The following is a 21638-nucleotide window of genomic DNA, read 5'->3' on the forward strand; positions in this document are numbered from 1 at the left end:
GCCTGCTGACACAGAGCAAACGTGGGATCACAGTCAGAATATTACTCTGGTAGGAACCTCCTGGTTACACCAGCCCACAGGGGATTATTGTGTCCGTCCCACCGTCGTGCAGGGAGGGGCTGGGTGGGGAGGGAGGGCTGGGTGGGGAGGGTGGGGAGGGGCTGGGTGGGGAGGGTGGGGCTGGGTGGGGGTGGGAGGGAGGGCTGGGTGGGGAGGGGAGGGGCTGGTCACCCCGTGGTGCCCTTATAAAACTCAACGTTTAACCTACTCACGCCGGCTTGTGCCCGCCCTCACAGTCGGGCATATTTGCGGAATACACCACGCCGCCGTTGACCCTGCAGGCCATTGACCGAGCAACCCAACGTTCCTACCAGCTCCCTCCGCAGGACAATGTGTTTGTTTAGAGTGCAGGAGGAATTCGATGAGATATGACGTTCTTGTTCACAGATGTCCAAGTAGGGGTGGTGGGGAGGGGGGGTCAGCGAGTTACAACAGCAATCAAAACATAACGATAGGAGTGCAAATAGAGAAAGGGGTGAGCAGTTTAACACGTAGCAGGCTTCCGCGACCAATATTTTTTATAATAAAGGTTTTTGGGTTATATCGCGTTATTTATAAATGTGTCGTAACCCTCCACCACCCGACACGGCCAATCAGTAAAAAAAGTGTCACGTTGACAAAAGAGAAATAGTTCACTACTTTAGCCCACCGGTGTGTTGAAGAGTGAATCCACAACATTTAAACATTTTTGAGTACGACGTTTCGCTGGTAATTACATCCAGCATCATCGGGAAATTTGCTGAACCCAATCACTGGGTATAGTGATTGGGTTCAGTTATGAAATAATACACATTACAAATAATTACTAATCTACAACCGATTACTAATCATAACAATTAACTGATTACTAATCAGTTATAAAATTACAATACCCCCCTCTCCGCCTCTGATCTCTGCACCTGATTGGGTTAAATGAAGACCGGGAGCAGGTGGAGGGCTTCACTATTCTGGCAAATTGCCCCATGATGCTGGATGTAATTACCAGCGAAACGTCGTATTCAAACATTTAAAATGTTGTGGATTCACTCTTCAACACACCGGTGGGCTAAAGGAGTGAACTATTTGTCTTTTGTCAACGTGACACTTTTTTTTATTGATTGGTCGTGTCGGGTGGTGGAGGGTTGCGACACATTTATAAATAAGGGGCCGTCCATAAATGACGTCACGCGATTTTGGACGATTTTTGACACCCCCCTCCCATCGTCACACGGCGTCACAAAAAGTCAGACCCCCCCTCAAATATGACGTCACAAAGCTCTGTCCTCCCCTCAAATAAAACATGCTTCAAATCCCTTTAAACTATTGTCATTCTAGATTTGAAGTTCATACGCTACAGTAATTTTGCTGGAGCGGTTACACCTGATGACGGATGCTTGTTTTGCCGTGATTTATTTTATTTTTTATTTGATTTTGTTTTCACCTACGTGACTTTACCGAAAAAACCAAAGAGTATACTATTATCATTGTAGTGCGTATTTAATGTGCCGCTGCACTCTGATGTTGTAGGAGAAAACATTTATTAAAAAGTCTATTTAATTAATTAGAACGTCTTGTCTATATTTCTTTAAAGTTGCGCATTTTGATGTGACGTCACATTTCTCAACCCCCCCCCCTCGTCACACATCGTCACAAATGTCTGACCCCCCCCCCCAGGTGCGTGACGTCATTTATGGACGGCCCCAAACGCGATCTAACCCAAAAACCTTTATTATGAAAAGGCTAAGCTAGTCAATACATATAAACTTGGAACTTGAACTCCCTGGTTAATGGGGCAATTCACCCTAAGTCAGGTGCCGCGGTGGAAAGATGTTAACTCCCTCGCCAAGTATACAGGAGGTCGTGCGTTGAGTTTTATAAGGGCACCACGGGGTGACCAGCCCCTCCCCACCCAGCTCCACCCCTCCCACCCCCTACCCAGCCCCACCCTCCCCACCCAGCCCCTCCCCACCCTCCCCTCCCCACCCAGCCCGTCCCCATCCTCCCCACCCAGCCCCTCCCTCCCCACCCAGCCCCTCCCTGCACGACGGACACAATAATCCCCTGTGGGCTGGTGTAACCAGGAGGCTCCTACCAGTAAAAAATCGAACCACCTGTCATCCACGTTGCACTCATCTTGATACTCCTACTGATACTCCTGCTGTTATAGTGACTCATGCTGCCAGCTATGGCTGCAAAGTTTCGTGGTACATGTTATGTAGATCGTTTATTGTTAAATTTGAATCACAGTTCCTGTGATCACTGTTGTTACATTGTTTTTATATCTTTATTTTGGTGATTTCGAAAACGTTTTGGTTTATCCATATTTGTTTTGTTGTAGTACAGAGTTAGACTGATCACTTTAATCTAAATTGTCTTATGGTTGTTATTGTTTGACTTGCATCTCACTGGGATTTTTGCACACAGCATTGATATACGGTGCTTTTTCTGGTAGACTTCCTGATTTTTCCTGGATTTTTTTGTTGCGTGTAGTCACTTTAAGATGTTTCTTGTCATGTTTTTGTTTGTTGCGGTTGCACCCGATTCAAGAGCCGAATGGCTCACGGGGCTACACCAAATAAATGAAACTGAAATGAACTGATCTGTCACCCTCATTGACACCGTCACACTCCACCCTGCTCCTCCTTGCCTACCCGTGCGGCAGCAGCAGCAGCAGCTTCAGGTCCTGCCTCTGCATCCCAGAGCCGTCAAGCCACGCGGGTTGCTCCATATTGTTGTACAGTAAAACCTTGGATTGCGAGCATAATTCGTTCCGGAAACATGTTTGTAATCCAAAGCACTCGTATATCAAAGCACTCGTATATCAGTTGTGATCACGTGACGCTCGGCAGACAAACGTATACACGTGCTACTCGTATTGCAAGACCTCGCTCGTTTATCAAATTAATATTTATTTAAAATGTTTGCTCGTTTTGCAAAACACTCGCAGACCAAGTTACTCGCAATCCAAGGTTTTACTGTACGGGGAAATTGAGTTTTCAGGTCCATACGGCCGTACAGGCGTTTCAATGCGAGCACAATTATTTTTTTTGCCTTTTTGTTTGTGTTTCTCCCTTGTGATGTGACTTTGTAGGATGAACGTTGAGATTTATAAGGGCACGGGGTGACCAGTAAGGTCTGAATTGGTTTGTGATAAGGTCGGCACTGATTAAGGGGTTTATCGGTATAAGGTGGTGTTGGTGATGATGGTGGTGTTGGTGATGACACAGTAGGGGGCACAGGTGGTGCATCAGCCAGTCATCTCAGTCATCTCAGTCAGTCGACCCGTGGCACCTGGGTCTGCCCCGTGACCTCCTGCCAGCGGGCGTTCGACACTTCACGTGGCCTCAAGGTGCACATGGCCTGGCAAAAGCGTCGTGGTGATGTCACCGCCACTTCGTGGCGAATGGCGGTTGTTGTTGTTGGTGATGATCGTGGTTTCATACCTGTCAACCTATACAGTTTACTCTGTATTCTGGTACAGAGGAATTTCAGTTTTCAGGTCCATACTGCGTACAGCCGTTTCAATGCGGCCAATTGTATTTGTGTTTCTCCCTTGTGATGGAACTTTGTAGGATGAACATTGAGATGTATAAGGGGCACGGGGTGACCAATGAGGTCTGAATTGGTCGGTAATGAGGTCGGGCACTGATAAGGGCTTGACAGCTCTGCCTCCCTTCCATCACCTCCCTGACGACCGCTCCACCACACCCGTTGCTCCCCTTTTGCCCCAATGTGCACCGTCGTCGGCTGGCGTTGTGAAGTGCCCTGGGAAGGGCGCTCGATCCTAAATAGAATGTAATCACATTCATCCCATCTATTCAAGAACGAAACAGAAGGAGGATTTCTCCACAAATCTGTCGCCTGATGATGCTGGTTGTTGTCATTACCGGCGAAACGTCGCGTTACTCGAATTGTTAACGTCGTTGGGGCCGTCCATAAATGACGTCACGCAACTGGGGGGGGGGGGGGTCATACTCTTAGGTTTTTTCGGGGGGGGGGGGGTCAGACATGTGACGAGGGGGGTTTGATAAATGTGACGTCACATCAAATGCGCAACTTTAAATAAATATAGAATTGTTATAACACTAATTGTTTTAACACTCCTACAACGTCAGAGTGCAGCGCCACATTAAATACGCGCTACAATGACAATAGTTTAAAGCGATTTGAAGCATGTTTTATATTAAAAATGGAAATATGGTTTTGGGGGGGGGGGGGCAGAGCTTTGTGACGTCATATTTGAGGGGGGGGGGGTCTGACTTTTTGTCACGCCGTGTGACGAGGGGGGGGGGGGGTCAAAAATCGTCCAAAATCGCATGACGTCATATTTGAGGGGGGTGGGTCTGACTTTTTGTGACGCCGTGTGACGAGGGGGGGGGGGGTCAAAAATCGTCCAAAATCGCATGACGTCATTTATGGACGGCCCCTTAGTGGGTTCACTCTCCAACACGCCGGGTGTTCGGCTGTCTGGGTGGTGGCGAGTTTCACGACTTCTATTTACGCGATTCTCACCGCAAACCCTTCCCCCTCTATTATCATACCTGTCCACCCCTTACCTTTCTAATTCCTTTATATTAAGTTCACTTGCTTGCTTGCTTAGGACCGTGCAAATCTTTCGGTAGTTTTTTAACCCACTTCCCGTGATCCAATCGAGCTGACATTTTGCACACAGACTCGTTGTGCGTGACAATTTATTTTCGTGAAAATTTTTTCCCAAAATTTTCCACTTTTTAGGAAAAAAATATTCATGTTTAATTTAAAATACCAATGTGATAAAAATGAAACTCTTACTCAAGAAAAATAGAAATGAATAATAAAATAAAACCGATGCCACGCATATAAAGGATTTATAGTGAAAAACTTTGTTTTTACGGGCTAAATTTTTACAGACCATTTCAGCCTTGATTGGTCACCCCGTGCCCTGACAAATCTCAACGTTCATCCGACAAAGTCCCATCACAGGGGAGAAACGCAGACACAAAAAAAAGTCCGTGACCCTATTGAAACGGCTGTACGCCGTACTGCCCTGAAAACTACATTTCCCTGTACAAGAAGAATACAGGCTAATAAACCGTGTGGGGGTTCATCTTATTGGTTCTTTCGGTAGTCACGTAGAAAGGAAATAATAAAATAATAAAAATTAAACATAATAAAATAATTCTCACGACGTTTCGGCCACAACGCAAGCAGCCGTCCTCAGGTGAAGACCAGGTCTGTCTGGGAGACCGAAACGTCGTGAGAATTATTTTATTGTTTTATTTTTATTATTTCATTATTTCCCTTCTACGTGACTTTACCGAAAGAACCAAGAAGATGAATCCCTGCAGTCACGAAAGCTTTACATCGAAATGTACGTGTGGGGGTTGTGACGGCTATGGGTTATGGGTAACAGTGGTTACGAAAGCCTCTTGCATTGAAAAATGTTGATACTCCGACTGATGCTCCTACTGTTGTGGAGTGACTCATGCAGCCAGCTATGGCTGCCGAGTTTGGTAGTACATGCTGTTGACGTCGTTTATTTTGAAAATTCGGTCGCAGTTCCTATGACCGCTGTTTCATTGCGTTTATGGATTTATTTTGGTGATTTTCGAAAAGTTTTTTGGTTTGGCCATGTTTGTTTGTTGTAGTACAGAGTTAGACTGATGGCCTTAATCTAAGTTGTCTTGTGGTTGTTGTTGTTGTTGTTGTTTGACTTGCATCCCACTGGTATTTTTGCACACAGCGTTGGTGTACGGTGATTTTTCTACAATATTTTGCTGTCTTTTCTTGCATTTTCTGTTTGCACTTAGTCACTTTAAGATGTTTTCTTGTTCATGGTTTTTGTTTGTTGCGGTTGCACCCGATTCAAGAGCCGAACGGCTCACAGGGCTACACCTAATACATGAACTTGAACTTGCTGCTGCTGCTGCCGCGTGCTGAGCCGAACTTATTTACACCACCACGTGTGCAAGGGGTGCCGCCTTTCACGTCGCCCGCCAGTGACGTCACCCCCACCCCTCTTACCCTTACCAAGATGGCCGCCGACACGTTTCTGTCTCTCCTTACCCAAGATGGCGCCGGCCCCGGCCTCACGTTGCCTCTCAGGGACCCCCCCCCCCCTCCGCGCAGCGTCGAGTGGAGCACGAAGCGCAGAGGCGGTAAGGGGGCAGAGACGCAGCGGCGGCGCTTCGCCTTGTTGTTGTCGTTGTTGTTGTTGTGACACAGGCAGCTCTTGATTGCGTTGCCGATCGACGCCAGTAAGGGAAGAAGGCGACGCGTTGTTGACGCGAGCGCCGCCGGACGTCGATTCGTGTTGGAGATCGAGAGACACCAACAACAACAACATCACCACCAACATCACCATCTCCCCCGTTAATGTAACGTGGTCATGGCTACATCGGGCGATTTGTTTGTTGGTGACGAACTGGGGATTATAATGCCGCTGCTGCTGCTGCTGTTGCTGCTGCTGCTGCGACACTAATGACTCGCGTGCGACGTGAAGGCGCGATGCCAGCCCGATGATTGGTGATGATGGAGTGTGCGTTCGTATTTTGTGTCACGGTGTGTGTGTGTGTTATTCACACGGTGTGTGTCAGTCACACGGTGTGTGTGTTATTCACACGGTGTGGGTGTGTCAGTCACACGGTGTGTGTGTGTCAGTCACACGGTGTGTGTGTGTTATTCACACGGTGTGTGTGTCAGTCACACGGTGTGTGTCATTCACACGGTGTGTGTGTGTCAGTCACACACGGTGTGTGTGTGTCTGTCACACGGTGTGTGTGTGTCTGTCACACGGTGTGTGTGTGTGTTATTCACACGGTGTGTGTGTGTTATTCACACGGTATGTGTGTGTCAGTCACACGGTGTGTGTGTGTGTCAGTCACACGGTGTGTGTGTTATTCACACGGTATGTGTGTGTCAGTCACACGGTGTGTGTGTGTGTCAGTCACACGGTGTGTGTGTCAGTCACACGGTGTGGGTGTGTCAGTCACACGGTGTGTGTGTGTCAGTCACACGGTGTGTGTGTGTTATTCACACTATGTGTGTGTGTTATTCACACGGTGTGTGTGTGTCAGTCACACGGTGTGTGTGTGTCAGTCACACGGTGTGTGTGTGTTATTCACACTGTGTGTGTGTGTGTCAGTCACACACGGTGCGTGTGTGTCAGTCACACGGTGTGTGTGTGTGTGTGTCAGTCACACGGTGTGGGTGTGTCAGTCACACGGTGTGTGTGTGTCAGTCACACGGTGTGTGTGTGTTATTCACACTGTGTGTGTGTGTTATTCACACGGTGTGTGTGTGTCAGTCACACACGGTGTGTGTGTGTCAGTCACACACGGTGTGTGTGTGTCAGTCACACGGTGTGTGTGTGTCAGTCACACGGTGTGTGTGTGTTATTCACACTGTGTGTGTGTGTCAGTCACACACGGTGCGTGTGTGTCAGTCACACGGTGCGTGTGTGTCAGTCACACGGTGTGTGTGTGTGTCAGTCACACGGTGTGTGTGTCAGTCACACGGTGTGGGTGTGTCAGTCACACGGTGTGTGTGTGTCAGTCACACGGTGTGTGTGTGTTATTCACACTGTGTGTGTGTGTTATTCACACGGTGTGTGTGTGTCAGTCACACACGGTGTGTGTGTGTCAGTCACACGGTGTGTGTGTGTCAGTCACGCGGTGTGTGTGTGTTATTCACACTGTGTGTGTGTGTCAGTCACACGGTGTGTGTGTGTTATTCACACTGTGTGTGTGTGTCAGTCACACGGTGTGTGTGTGTTATTCACACTGTGTGTGTGTGTTATTCACACTGTGTGTGTGTGTCAGTCACACACGGTGTGTGTGTGTCAGTCACACGGTGTGTGTGTGTCAGTCACACGGTGTGTGTGTGGCACAAACGTCGGCTCGGCCTCGAACGAGTACCTGGTGCGATGTGTAAACATCGCCACTGGGGAGACAAAGGCGGCCGGGCGTGGTGCTGGCCACCCACCCCCTCGTGTGCCGTGCCGGCCTTCATAGGTGCTCGCTAACAGTCTGTTAAGGCTACACGGGGGATCTGTGTGTGTTATTGAAGGTGCACCTAGCCTGGCACAAGCGCCGTAGAGTGTGGTTAAGACTGGGTTTGGTTTATGACCACTGCATCGTGTGAGGAGAGTGTGGTTTAAAGCGGTTGAACGTGTGAATAAGGCTACTTGGAGCTTTGCAAGTGTCATTTAAACGATAGTTATGCGAGTGGTTTTCGAGTGTGATTAGATGCTCAGAGCGCGGTTAAAACTGGTTTGTGAGCGCTCACAACATTGTGGTTTTTGAGTGGTTGAATGCAATCTGGATTTGAAGCTTTCGTGACTGCAGGAATCAATACTCTTTGGTTCTTTCGGTAAAGTCACGTAGGTAGAAAATTAAATAAATCACGACGTTTCGGGCGCAACACAAGCGTCCATCATCAGGTGGAAAAGCATGACCTGCTACTGAGGCAGACTGTTTTAAAAGACTTTAAAAATGCTTTTAAAAGTTTGCCCCAGCAGCAGATCATGCTTGTTGCGCCCGAAACGTCGTGATTTATTATATTTTCTACCTACGTGACTTTACCGAAAGAACCAAAGAGTATGGGTGAATGCACTTGATTGGGTGGTTAAGAGGGCGTGATCACTATCGTGGTTATGAAAGTGGTTTTGTTGACCTGGTCAAGCAAGGCCTACTATACCATCGAGTTGCATACCTCTCAACCCCTTATCAGTACCTACCTTATCACAGACCAATTCACACCTCATAGGTTACCCGTGCCCTTATAAATCTCAACGTTCATCCTATAAAGTCCCATCACAGGAGAAAAACACAAATAGACAAATTAGTATTATTTGCCCGTATTGAAACGTTTCTACGCCGTATGGAGCTGAAAACTCAAATTCCTCTGTACCAGAATACAGAGTAAACTGTTTGGGTTGACAGGTATGAAACCACCATCACCACCAACACCGCTATTTACCTGTCAACCCCTTAATGAGTGCCCTACCTTATTACAAACCAATTCAGACCTCATTGGTCACCCCGTGCCCTTTTAAATCTCAATGTTCATCCTACAAAGTCACATCACAAGGGAGAAACACAAACAAACAAAAATATAATTGTGCCCGTATTGAAACATCTGTACGGCCATATGGACCTGAAAACTTCCCTGTACAAGAATACGGGGTAAACAGTACAGGGTGACAGCTACGGAGTAGGCGCAGGGCTTTTGGGTTATTCTTCGCACTTTTAGGGGTCCCTGCGTGGCTTGATTTTAAAGTGTACGCCGAAGCGTATGTTGCAAACGAGCACGTTCTAATACAACTTTGTGTGTGTTTGTAACAGGGTTTTCTGCATTCAGATTGACGAACAAGTCGATTGAACGCCCAAAGACTTCCTCGCGGGAGCCACAGATATGAGATCCAGCTCATATGTCACCTTAAGTCAGCTTTAAACCGTAAACAGTTGTTACAAGCCAGTGTTGTAGGTTAAAGTCCGTCTCACATGCACGTGTAGTTTCCCCACAACCAGTATAGAGGAATTCAAGTTTACTCACAGGAAGCATTACATTTCACAGTATTTGCCGCGAACAAAATTTAGTAGTTATTTTTATGCTGCAAACTTTATTACAGTATTTGCCAATTAGTAGGGTTATTTTTTCAATCCAATAAAACCTTGTATTTAAAATAGGCTCCTAAAAATAGGTGCGTTTTAACGTATGAACGTTCACCCGTTGTATATGTTTAACACGGGAATGTAGCGCCAAGCACGCGTGCGTTGTGCCCATCCTTATTCGTAGGTGAGTATTAAACGAGCAAACGTGGAATGCATGCCCTCTTTCTATGTGCGTAGCGATGCAGCGGTGTCGAATTTCATTCCAAATTTGCACGTACGTGTTCTTACTGATTTTTCTTACATTGCGTTTTACGCACATTGCAATGTCATAGAATTTTGCCGGTATCATAAGAGCAAAATGCAAGAATATTTCTAATAAAAGCGAAGTAGCCAAGCATTAAGCACCTTTGTGTAGTAGCACGAGTATTGACACCGACAGGCAGGGTTACTTTTAAAGAGGCATCAGTATCTTATTCCTCATTACTTGACGTTCACCCCTAACCTGATCACAGAATAACAATAATAGAGGATTACCTGAAGTAGTCCGATAAGAGGGACCGCTATTACCCGTCACACGGCATACTCCAAAACACCGCCGGCGCCATGGACGAGCTCGTGCACGACCTAGCGTCGGCTCTGGAGGAGACGTCGGCGCAGAACAAGGCACGAGCAGCGGCAGCGGCGGAGGAGGAGCAGGATCCAGAGCAGGAGGAGGACGACGAGGAGGACGACGAGGAGAGGGCCGTTGCCATCGAGTGGGGCCGGCTACCCCCTCCGGCGCCGGCACCGCCGCCGCCTCCTCTGCCGCCCCCACCGCCCGGCGGAGCCCTGAGCCCCCGGCAGCTTCGGCGGCAGGCGCGCAAGCGGCGGGGACGCAAGCGGCGCGGGGAGCACGCCCTGAACCTGGCGCCGGCGCTGCTCGCGCGCCCACCCGCGTCGGCGACGGCGGCACGCGGGTATCTGAGCGAGGGCTCCGAGTCGAGCCAGGAGGAGGGGATGTTGGGTAAAAGCGGTAGCGCTAACGTCGCTGTCGTGGGCACCGGCGCAGCCATCAACATCGTGGCTGCCTGTGGGGGTGAGCCTTTCGCCTCCCATTCTTTTGCATTGTCACCGTTGCTACCGCCGCGACCGTCATGGCCGCCGCCGCCCCTGCTGCCATGACCGTAACGCTCTCACCACGCAGGGCCTGGGCCCACCGCGACGGCGGGGAACAGCGACTCGGACGAGGCTCTGTGCGCGCGCCGCCTGCGTCTGGCGTCTGCCTCATCGTCGTCGTCGCTCAACGCCGTAGCGCTGCGCCCGTGCGGCGCCGTGGCCGCCCCGCTCGGCCCGCCGACGAGTGCGCCGCCCGTGGTCGCAGCCATGTCCCCCGTGCTGGTGTCGCCAACGCTGGTGCCCGCGCGCCACTCCTGGTAAACGGCGGTGGTGGTAACGATCGTGGGCGAGTCGCTCGCGTTGTTAGCACTGCCGATGCTTTTTGGAAAGAGAAGGATTTTTTTCCTCCAAGTAATATCCCGATTGTGTTGTCGGCGTCATGCGACGTTCTCTTGCGGTGCAATGCAACGCATCTCCTCACACGTCCAGTCATCGCCTCTCACACGCAGACTTGCACACACCAATGCAAATACCCGCCATTCACCGCTAAGTGACGGTGACGTCACCACGACACCTCTGTTAGGCCAGGTGCACTTTGAGGCCACATGACGTGTCGAAGGCTCCGCTAACAGGAGATCACATGACAGACCCAGGTGCCATGGCTTGATTGACTGAGATGACTGGCAGATGCACCCAACTGTGCCCCCTGCTGTGCCAACTTTCTGCCTTTTAGCCACCCGGCACTCCGCTCGTTGTTGTGAGCGTCGCTCCTCTGCCCTTCGTCGTTGTTGGAGGGCGACTGCCTCCAAATGACCTTCACGAGCCTCCTCCATAGAAGCGCACACACAGCAGACTCACACAGACTCTCGCACACACACACGGACACTGCCCACATGCTCAAGGCGCTCGTGTTGCACCTTCGGTCACCGATGCAGGCACGAGTCGGACTCGTTCCCGGAGAGCGGCCCAGGACGCACCACCCGCCGGCGCCGCAAGGTCAAGCGTATGGCCGTCGACCCCCCCGCCGTCTCCACCCTCACCACGCGGGGAGGCGTTGCCACGGCAACCGCCAACGAGCCCCCCCTCTGCTCGCACCCACCCTTCTGCCCCCCCGTGGCATCGGCCGGCAGGGGCTACATGGGACCCGGACTGCTCTTAGGTACACTCCGTGGGTAAACGTCGCGGGTCTCGGCCGCCCAGTGCCGCTAAAGTGGCTGCCAGCCAATCCGATGGAAATGAATGGATCTTCGATTCCTGGTTTTTTTTTGCCTGAGCTCGGCCTATGAGTGGAGTTAGTAAGTGAAAATGGCTTTGAATCTGATGAGACATGTGACTGTCCCATGGCCATTCGGTTCAAGGATCGCTTCTTTTTGTCTCGTTTTCAGCATGTTTATCGTTCTGTCTCATTAACTCGAGGTGCATCAAATATTTGAGTGTGGCTCAAATCAAAGGTGAATGATTACTCTGTCATTTGTAAACTCTTTGAGTCAGCGTTACTAATGATTTCACACAAAATGTGCGAAGCAAGCCGTCTTGTGCTCCACGTACATGTGGTCACGTCACTCGGGATAGGTGGGGATCATCTGCGCACATCTTCTCTCATCTTGTGATGGAGCTGAGTCCTGCGCTGCAATCGGTCAGGCATTGCGTGCGACGCGGTGCAAGGAGGCGGAATGTGTCAAACACTGCACCTTAAACAGCGTGAGCGGAGTTGTAGCAATTGAGTCGTATCCTGCAAAGTGTAGTGGCACTCTGCGAGTAGTCTGTAGACGCTATATAAACCCGAACTGTGTTGTAATTCTATGGTGACGGTGTGAGATGGACGGGAGGCCTTCAGCCATTGTCTATCCAGCAGTGGATAGCCAATGGCTGATGATTCTGATGAAATAACGAGGCGAGTTTGTTGTTGGTACAGGCATGGCGGCGTGGCGCCACCACAAGAAGCTGCGATTGGCACGGGGTGGCGGCAGCGGCGGTGGCGGCGGCAGCAGCAGAGGGGCAGTGGGAGTCGAGTGGGGGGCCAGAGGGCCCCCCGGCGCGGGGGCCGAGGGAACTGACGAGGGCGTCGTCGTGGAGACGGGGGAGGACGCGGAGCTGGGAGGAGCGATGCGTGAAGCGGCGGGCGCCAGCGGCGGGCGCGACGGGATGGACTGCGAGGAGGACGACGGCAACAAGAACTCGGATGACAACATGAGCGACGGGTACGGCAGCTGGTGCTGGGCCCGGGGGGTGGATGTCTCTGCCTTGTCGGGGCATCTCTCTCTTTCATCATTCTCACTGTCGTCAGCCATGCACCACCATTCCCCACAATGCAACAGTCCGATCTTGCTCTCCTGCACACAAGTTTGATCTCATTGCTGAAGCTCCTCTCTGACGTGTCCCCTCCTTTCCTACCATGCTGGCACCTGCCACATCTATCGGTCATCTTTATTACTACACTTGTTTACCCAGGAAAGCCTCACGGAATATCATGATTCTTTTTTGCAGGAGAGTTCTGGCAAGTTTTTTTTAGTCGGAGCGACGTTGATTACAATGTATTTTCCGTTTGAGAAATTAGCAAATAATTTTTAATGTTTGGTAAATGTGTGCCATGACGCGAGCACACGATGGCCTTCTCTTTGAATGATGTCACAGAATCTTTAACTTTCACTGTAGAGCAGATGGAGCAGATTTTTTTTCATGGTTATTAAAACACCCTCGTAATAGCCAGGGCTGCCACGAGATTCAAACACTAAACCTCTGGAACAAGTGACGAACGCGCTACCGCTTGGCTATGTAACCGACCTTTCTTTCCATGAGTGTGACCTGCCCAAGTCCACTTTACTTAATACTTTCCCATTCCGATGACGTACGGCACGTCATCAGTTTTTCTTCCGATTTCCGTTCCGATGAAGTACGTGTACGTCATATTCTTGGTTCTTTCGGTAAAGTCACATAGAATGGAAATAATAAAATAATGAAAATTAAACAATAAAATTCTCACGACGTTTCGATTGCAACACAAGCAATCATCATCAGGTGAAATGTACGTGTACGTCATCGAAATGGAACCGGGAGAAAAAAAACCCCACTAACTTTATCGATACCAATGCTCCCACAAGGCCGTATGGGAAGGCGTGTGGCACAGTTTGGCACCAGCTATCATAGAGTGCAGTCCTGTAACTACAGTTCTCTGCGGTGAGGACAATATCTTTAAAAACAACGGCGCTATGCCTCTAAATAAAATTAACGCTCAACCGCTCGCGCGTTCCGAGATTCAGCAGTGAACGGGACCCACTCTGCAAGTTGCATTCGTTTATGAATGGGAAAGCGTTAATCATCCAAATGATATATCTCACACGCGTGTGTTTGTATTTGTGGTCCGTGATTACCTCTTTATGTATTGTCAGTCGTTATATATTTCCACACTTTGCACACTTTTGAGTCCCGTTTCATTTTTCAGTGTTAATGTTTCTGATCCATGTGCCGTAGCAGGTCACGTACACCGATTCAAAACATTCATTCCTGGGCACATTGGAATGTTGATTTTCATAATGAAAGGCAGAGACTGGAAATTAAGTGAATTTGGAGGAAATAGGTCCAGGTGAGACAGAGATGTGTGATGGCAAATATGTAGTCGCAGATTACAGTGCGATAAGGTGAACACTGTTCATAAAGATTTTAATTCGGTGCATATTTCTCTTGTCGCTGTTAAATGTGTAACTTTCCTAATAACTCCCTTCTGTCTCATCTGAATAATCGTGCACTATTTGCCTTATCTCATACTGGTAGGAACCTCCTGGTTACACCAGCCCACAGGGGATTATTGTGTCCGTCGTGCAGGGAGGGGCTGGGTGGGGAGGGGAGGGTGGGGAGGGGTTGTGTGGGGAGGGTGGGGCTGGGTGGGGAGGGGAGGGTGGGGAGGGGCTGGGTGTGGAGAGTGGGGAGGGGCTGGGTGAGGAGGGGCTGGTCACCCCGTGGTGCCCTTATAAAACTCAACGTTTAACCTACTCACGCCGGCTTGTGCCCGCCCTCACAGTCGAGCATATTTGCGGAATACACCACGCCGCCGTTGACCCTGGCCATTGACCGAGCAACCCAACGTTCCTACCAGCTCCCTCCGCAGGAATGTGTTTGTCTTCTGTTACTACACAGATATCAGATTTAGATAAGAAAAAACTCTATATCAAACCATAATGTGAAGCCAAACGGACAGGACACACGGATACGCATGTGCATGAACACTTGTAAAAGTACAAGTTAATCTTTAACCATACTTAATCTACTGGTGGATGAAGGACTTCCCAAGCCGTCGGCATATCTCGTAATCCCACGGTGTTATAACCCACGAGCGCCTCTCGGACCCATGAAAATTGAGCACGGAGGTTATTCTTTTTGTGATGATGTTGGGTAACTTCTGTGTCACTTCTGCATCTGTTCCCACAAACCTTCACCTCCTCACACCAGCGACACGAGCAGTCTGGGCAGCAGCGACGCGGGGCTTTACACCAATGACGAGGGCCGGCAAGGTGAGAGCTGCGAGTGTGTGGGCACGTGGTGGCTGCGTGCTCTTCATGCACTGCACTAGCAACCGAGAAACCCAAGTTATCTTCCCGACCACGGCTAACAGCAGTGGCGAGTGGTTATCGGGAGTGATTTTCTAAACCGGTCCTGGCCTCCACTAGGTCGTTTCAGCCTTGTGTGAGTACTTGGGTGTCGTGTATAAACGGGCCCAATGGGGAAACAAAAGCAGCCGGACGTGGTGCTGGCCACACCAATCCTTTTGTGCACCATGCCGGCCTCCGTAAATGATCGCTAACAGCACTTGCTGCAACCTTCTACAAGGCTAGCGGGGGGATCTTTGTCTTTGTGTGTGTGTGCCGATTCTCATTTCCCCCCCCTCTTCTCCCACCTGCCCCATCCGCCCACCCTGTGCCGCCGCCCACCTCCCGACCCCCGTCAGCCGACGACGAGCAGAGCGACTGGTTCGGCGAGACGGACCGCGAGGTGGGCCCCGGCGTGGGGGCCGTGCCGCCATGGTGGCAGCGGCCGCGGGAGCTGCACGCCCCGCTGGCGCACCGCGACGCAGGAGACCCCGTCCTGCACAGCCTCCTCGCTGGCGGATTCCCCCTGCTCTCCCGCACGGGACACAGAGGTAGGCGGCGGCAGTGGCAATGACGGTGTGTCGTTGCTCTGGGTGACCGGGAGATCGGCGATCAATGTTTGGTCGCCGCGTTGATGGCGTTCGTCGTGGGCCGTGTCAAGGCTCCCATCTTTCCCTCTACGATGGTGGTGACGATGGTGATTGCGATGACATCACCATCATCCTGATCATCATGTCGGTGGTCTTGAATGTGTGGTAATAACAACATCTGTATCGCCATCATTAAAATCGGCAGCAGCATAATCCGTATTATCATCTGCATCAGACATCATCTACTGATGTCATGACCATCATTAACACGGGGAGCTGTCGCAGGTATTGGGTGGTGCTCATCTTCACTAACAGTTCTGAGCCAGTACATATGAGCCGATAGTTTAACTACCACCATGTAAAAAGTGGTCGTCCTATGAAACTAAACCGCCCCCTGACTGCCCGCCACACGAATGTGGAATTTCCACCACCGGCTCAGCACCGGCTCAGCACCGCCAGCAGAGACGAATTCTGTCCCTTGCCCCTTTGATTGGAGAGACGCTTAAATTTTTCAAATAGCGAGTAACCGGCGTGGTTATCGTCGTCATCATCATCGTGATCGTCGTACATGAGTGAGTGCACACACACCAGCGCACACGTGCATGCACAGCGGCGCACCCTGGGCCCCCGCGGCTATGCAGACCAGCACAGGGGGCAGATGGCTTCAACCAGCGACTACAGATGTGATCCAGGCCCCGTCGGGGAACACATGGAGGCTCCGCCGCTCCGTCCCCAGGCCCTCCGCCACCACCGTCTCCTCTCTGCCCTCTACGCTGGCATGGGCTGTGCGCTAATGGGGGGGGCGGGGGGGTGGCAGTGGAGGGGGGCCGCCTTCGCCCTGCGAGCCTTGTATACCTGGGTTTGAATCCTGGTTTTGGCATGCCTCCACCCACGTGCGAAATAATACATATAGTTATGTTACATGGTACGTAACAAAACAATCATTAAATGAGATAAAAATGTAATTATTCCATGCACCCGTATGTGTGCGTCCATGTATGGGTTGAGCATTATTGTGCTGGTTAGTGCACTTTGCTACGAACCCGCCACTGCGAGTTCAATTCCCCCTCTTGCACATTTTACATTGGTAACCAATATCTGAACCGGTTCAGGGCCTCCCCTAGTACAACTCAGCCTTAAGTGAGTGTGCAAGCATCAGCATTGGGGAGACAGCGGGCCTTGCGTGGTCGTGGCCACCCACCCCGTCGTAGGTGCTCGCTAACAGCACTTGCCGCAACAGTCGGTGTGTGTGTGCATGCAGTGGGAGGGTAGCTGTTAGCGCGCTGCACTCCGAACCCGGCGACCCGAGTTTGATTCCCGCTCAAATAATCGTCTCCCATAGGTTGACTCGGCCTCAAACGAGTACCTGGTGCGGTGTGTAAACATCGCCACTGGAGAGACAAAAGCGGCCTGGCGTGGTGCTGGCCACCCACCCCCTCGTGTGCTGTGCCGGCCTCCATAGGTGCTCGCTAACAGCACTTGCCCCAACGGTGTTAAGGCTATACTGGGGGATCTTTGTCTTTGTGTGCGTGCATCATCACTGTCAGGGTTCCACGCACGATTGAGCCGCCTGCCGGGAGTGGCGGCGCGGAGCATCCGGAAGGGGCGGAGGCGTCTCCCCGGGAAGGTGTGCTCACAAACGGCATCACTCACGAGCGACGGTCACCAACCCGTACCCCTGGCTCGCTTGCTACTACCTCCCTACACGCTTACCGACTCGCCAATTCACTTACACTCTCGCTTGCTCAACTTGCGCATTCACTCAATGATTCAATCACTCCTTGTCTCACTCACTCGCACACGGACTCGCACGCACTCATTTTATTGAGCGCTCACTATCTAACTAGTTAGTCTCAACATGCTTTGAGATTATTTGGCTGCTATAAGTTTTCCGCTTGATAAGCCACTTCGTTGAACTGTCATTTGTGGCCAGGTCGCCCTGCTGAAAACGAAGCTAATAGCTGAGTTGCATTTACCTGGGAAAATAAACATAGATGTATATTTTTAGTGAATTTCTTACCTTTCTTATACTTTTGTATTGTTTGTTGTTGTAACTTTTTGACCTGCCCCTACTGGACATCTGTGAAAAGGAGCTTTATAGTTCATCAGATTCCCCCTGCAGTCAAAATAAAAGATTCTGATTGTGATCCCAAGTTTACTCTGTGTAACCAGGCGGGAACTCGAGAGGCGACAAGGATGAGTGTCATTTGCAAAAGTTACCTGGGTGACCAAAATGACGAAGCCATTCGCATACGAAACACAAAAAGATTCTGATTCTGACTCGCTCGGTCACACGTTTATTCACTCCTGCACTCATTAATTCTATAAATGAGTGCTTGCTCACTCGCTTCCACACTTCACTCACAAACACATTCACTCGCTCATTTACATGCTCCCTCTGTCGCCTGCTGACTCAATTATTCACGTGTTAATTCACTCACCAAATCATCCCACTCACAAGCTTATTCACTCTTCCATTAGCTCACTCGCTCATGTCCTCAATCGCTTACAAGCTCCCGACAAGGTGCCACTCATTTTATCAACCTCAGGAGTGATGATCCCTGACCAGGAATTAAACTTGGGAAATTTCAATTGTGATCAAGCACTCCACGCACAGTGCCACCCGACTGGATTTAAATCAACATGATTCGCGCAAATTCCAAGAACGTAATCGTACAAGTATCTAGTTCAATTATATCACTTTAAAAACCTGAAATACGGAAATATGTTACTTTACTTCCGAATATGTTGCGTAGTCAATTAATTCGGGACATTAGGTTTAGAAGCCACCTTCTCCACCACTGCCCATTCTTCCCTTGTGTGGTGTGCTTCAGAGATAAGCAACTGATTTTTGTAATTGCAAACACTCGCTATAAATTGATGCTTGGGTTATTTAGCCATTCAACGGCGCTGGCTGTCAGCTGTTGAATCGCGATGGTGCCGCGTCGTTCAAAGGCCTTGATGGGCAGTCGACGATCGCCAATGTGCTCCATTGTTTTCGCCCCGCGTTTGTGCAGGCGTAATTATCTTTTATACTTCCACGCTCTCGCATTACAAACGTTCCCGCTACCAATATCGGACGAGAATCGGGTTTAGCATTGGAACCCGGGTGGCTAGCCCGGCCCTGCGAACAGGGGGGGGGGGGTGGTGGGGGGTGGGGGTAGTCTCAGCGCTTGCCCGTTTTCGCACGTATGGCTGCTCGCGCGCACATCTCTCTTCGTCCGTGCTGATGGATTGCTCGAGGCACTAATTTTGACGCCAAACATCAGGTTGAGTTCGAAGGTCACCGTTAAACCAGCTGCCACCGAGCTCATACGGCGGCTTCTCAGATCGACCCCCAGGTCACTAGGAAACACCCGGAAGCGCCCCGCTTGGCTTAGTCAAGCGCGCGCACCTAATACGGACAAATGTGCATTTCATTTGTGATACCCAGTGCATCTTTCTATTCAGTTTGAAATAGGTTTTAGTTACTTCGGTCCTACACTAAGTATAAAATGTGAAAATATCCTTTATATATTGGTTGTGATATTGAAGGACCAGATGGCTTTCGCAGATTTCTTTTGGTTCCGTGATTCCAGCATGTGTTTTGTGTAAATGATGTGTGCGTTTGTGTGTGTCTGCACCTGCGTGGTACGTTGAGTCTTGTTTAAATGTAGCGGTACGCCTGCGTGTTTGCACTGTGGGGGGGAGTGGTGGTGCAGCGGTTAGCGCATTGCGCTACGAACCCATCAATTCGAGTTCGATTCCCGCTCACGGCTAATACCAGTGACGATTATCTGAACTGGTCCTAGGCCTCCCCTGGGTCGACTTGGCCTCAAATGAGTACCCGGTGCGGTGTGTAAATATATCGCCACTGAAGAGACAAAGGCGGTCGGGCGTGATGCCGACCACCCATCCCCTCGTGTACCGCGCCAGCCTTCATAGGTGCTTGGTGACAGCACTTGCTCCAAACGTCCTGTTAAGGCTATACAGGGGATTATTATCTTGGGGTAGTGGGTAGCATGCTGCAATCTAAGCACAGTGACCGTAGGTTCCATTCCCGGTCATGGTGAACAACTTATGCCGAGCGATATCTTTACCGGTCCTGTGCCTCTGCTAGGTTGACTCGGCCGTAAATGAGTGTGTAAATATCAGTACTGGGAAAACAAAGGTGGACGGGCATCGTGCACTACATCTTCCCACCCATGTGTGCCACGCCATCTGCAATAGATGCTCACTGACGGGGTCCTGTCTATTCAGTTCATATGACTATATGGGTGCCTTTGTTCTTGTATACGTGTGTATGTGTGTTTGTCTTTGGCATGCCTGTGGATTTACATTCGTGCTTTACATTCTTGAAAGTGCTCATTGTTCATTGCTAAGCAACCACATTAGATGCGTCATAACCTGTCCATCAATTTTGCAAGCAGCAATCACTCGCGAGCGTTGATTTTTTTTTTTGTTTAGGCTTAAAAAAATTAAATGAAATTAGTTTTCGACCGGGGTCACAAAATTACCCTTCAAACGTACCCTCGCGGCACCTCGGCGAGCCGGGCTCCCACTAACCCGCACGGCGGCCCGTGCTTTACATAACGCAAGGTTTGATTGGTTTTGGAATAATTATTATTTTGTAAACGACGCCGTAGGTGGCTGGGTGGCTCAGAGGTCAAAGTACCGATCCGTCGCCGCCGCCCACCGCTGAGTCTCTGGGTTCGAATCCAGGCAGACGCAAGAGATATTAACCACCTCGCATGGTATTCAGGAGGTCGTGGGTTCGATCCCGACCTTGACGCCCTGCTCTATATTTGGAGTTTGCGTGTCTCTCTCCCCGTCGTCGAGTGGATTTTTTTCCGGGTGCTCCGGTTTTTCGCTCCAAATTTAGAATCAACGTGCGTTTAGGATATTTGGCTGGTGTAAAGTTCCACATGAGAAGCCACTTTGTTGACCTATCATTTGCGTCCATGTCTCTTCTGCAAAAGAGTTAGACAGCTCAGTGGGCCTTACCTGGTAATGTAGAAAATACATAGTTTATAGTTTTAACAGATTAAACCGAGTGTTCAAGTGGTATTGAGTCGATGGTCTCAACCCAATCACCAATGACTACATAAAAAAAATACCTCCGACATATTAGATTTGGGTTTTCACTAATTAATAAACAGCTCTGAGAATGATATACAGTGCTACCCCGGAGATCGAACTTAATTCGTTCCAGAAGGCCATTCGAACACCGATTTGTTCGAACACCGAATTAATTTTCCCCATAAGAATTAATGTAAATGACATTAATTGGTTCCAGATACAAGAAATCTCTCATTATAAAGCATGTTTACACGAAGTTTACAGTAATTACATGCATAAAATCATAAAAAAAAACAATAAACAATAAATAGATGGAATAAATGAATTAATAAATGAAATAAATGAACATTGAACTTCACTTTACCTGTAGTAAGGAGAGTTGATGGCTTGAGTGGAAGGTGGTGAGGAGGAGGAGGTGGAGGAGGTGGTGTTATTGTTTCGAAGAGGAGTCCCCTTCCATAATAACGTCGGGTAACTGCCCTTCTGGGGTTCTTTCTCTTGTGTGCCTCTTTTCTGCCACTAACTGTGAGTCACTTGAGCTCTTTCTGACTAAAAACGTATCTAAAGAGGTTTGTTTCTGCCTCCCATATGGTAAAACCTTTGTCTGGGCAAGTGTCATGCACGCTGGCTATACGCGACTCAGCCGTACAGGTTTATTCTAGTCGCGATTGGCCGTTCGA

At 49.8% G+C, this 21638-nt stretch overlaps 1 protein-coding gene across 1 annotated transcript in view; it reads left to right on the forward strand.

The window, feature by feature from the left end:
• Positions 1–6037: 6037 nt before the first annotated feature.
• The window catches only part of GPATCH2L (G-patch domain containing 2 like), a 33172-nt gene continuing 17571 nt past the window's right edge, over positions 6038–21638 (forward strand). The window contains exons 1-8 of the mRNA XM_061568262.1: positions 6038–6176; positions 9363–10707; positions 10816–11044; positions 11663–11886; positions 12643–12928; positions 15174–15235; positions 15670–15861; positions 17448–17527. Of these exons, the coding sequence (XP_061424246.1) occupies positions 10236–10707; positions 10816–11044; positions 11663–11886; positions 12643–12928; positions 15174–15235; positions 15670–15861; positions 17448–17527 (1545 nt within the window). The 5' untranslated portion in view covers positions 6038–6176; positions 9363–10235. The remainder of the gene's footprint in view (positions 6177–9362; positions 10708–10815; positions 11045–11662; positions 11887–12642; positions 12929–15173; positions 15236–15669; positions 15862–17447; positions 17528–21638) is intronic.

This window comes from Lethenteron reissneri, chromosome 41, assembly GCF_015708825.2.
Source record: "Lethenteron reissneri isolate LAM-NWPU_2019-01 chromosome 41, ASM1570882v1, whole genome shotgun sequence".
Lineage (NCBI taxonomy): Eukaryota > Metazoa > Chordata > Hyperoartia > Petromyzontiformes > Petromyzontidae > Lethenteron > Lethenteron reissneri.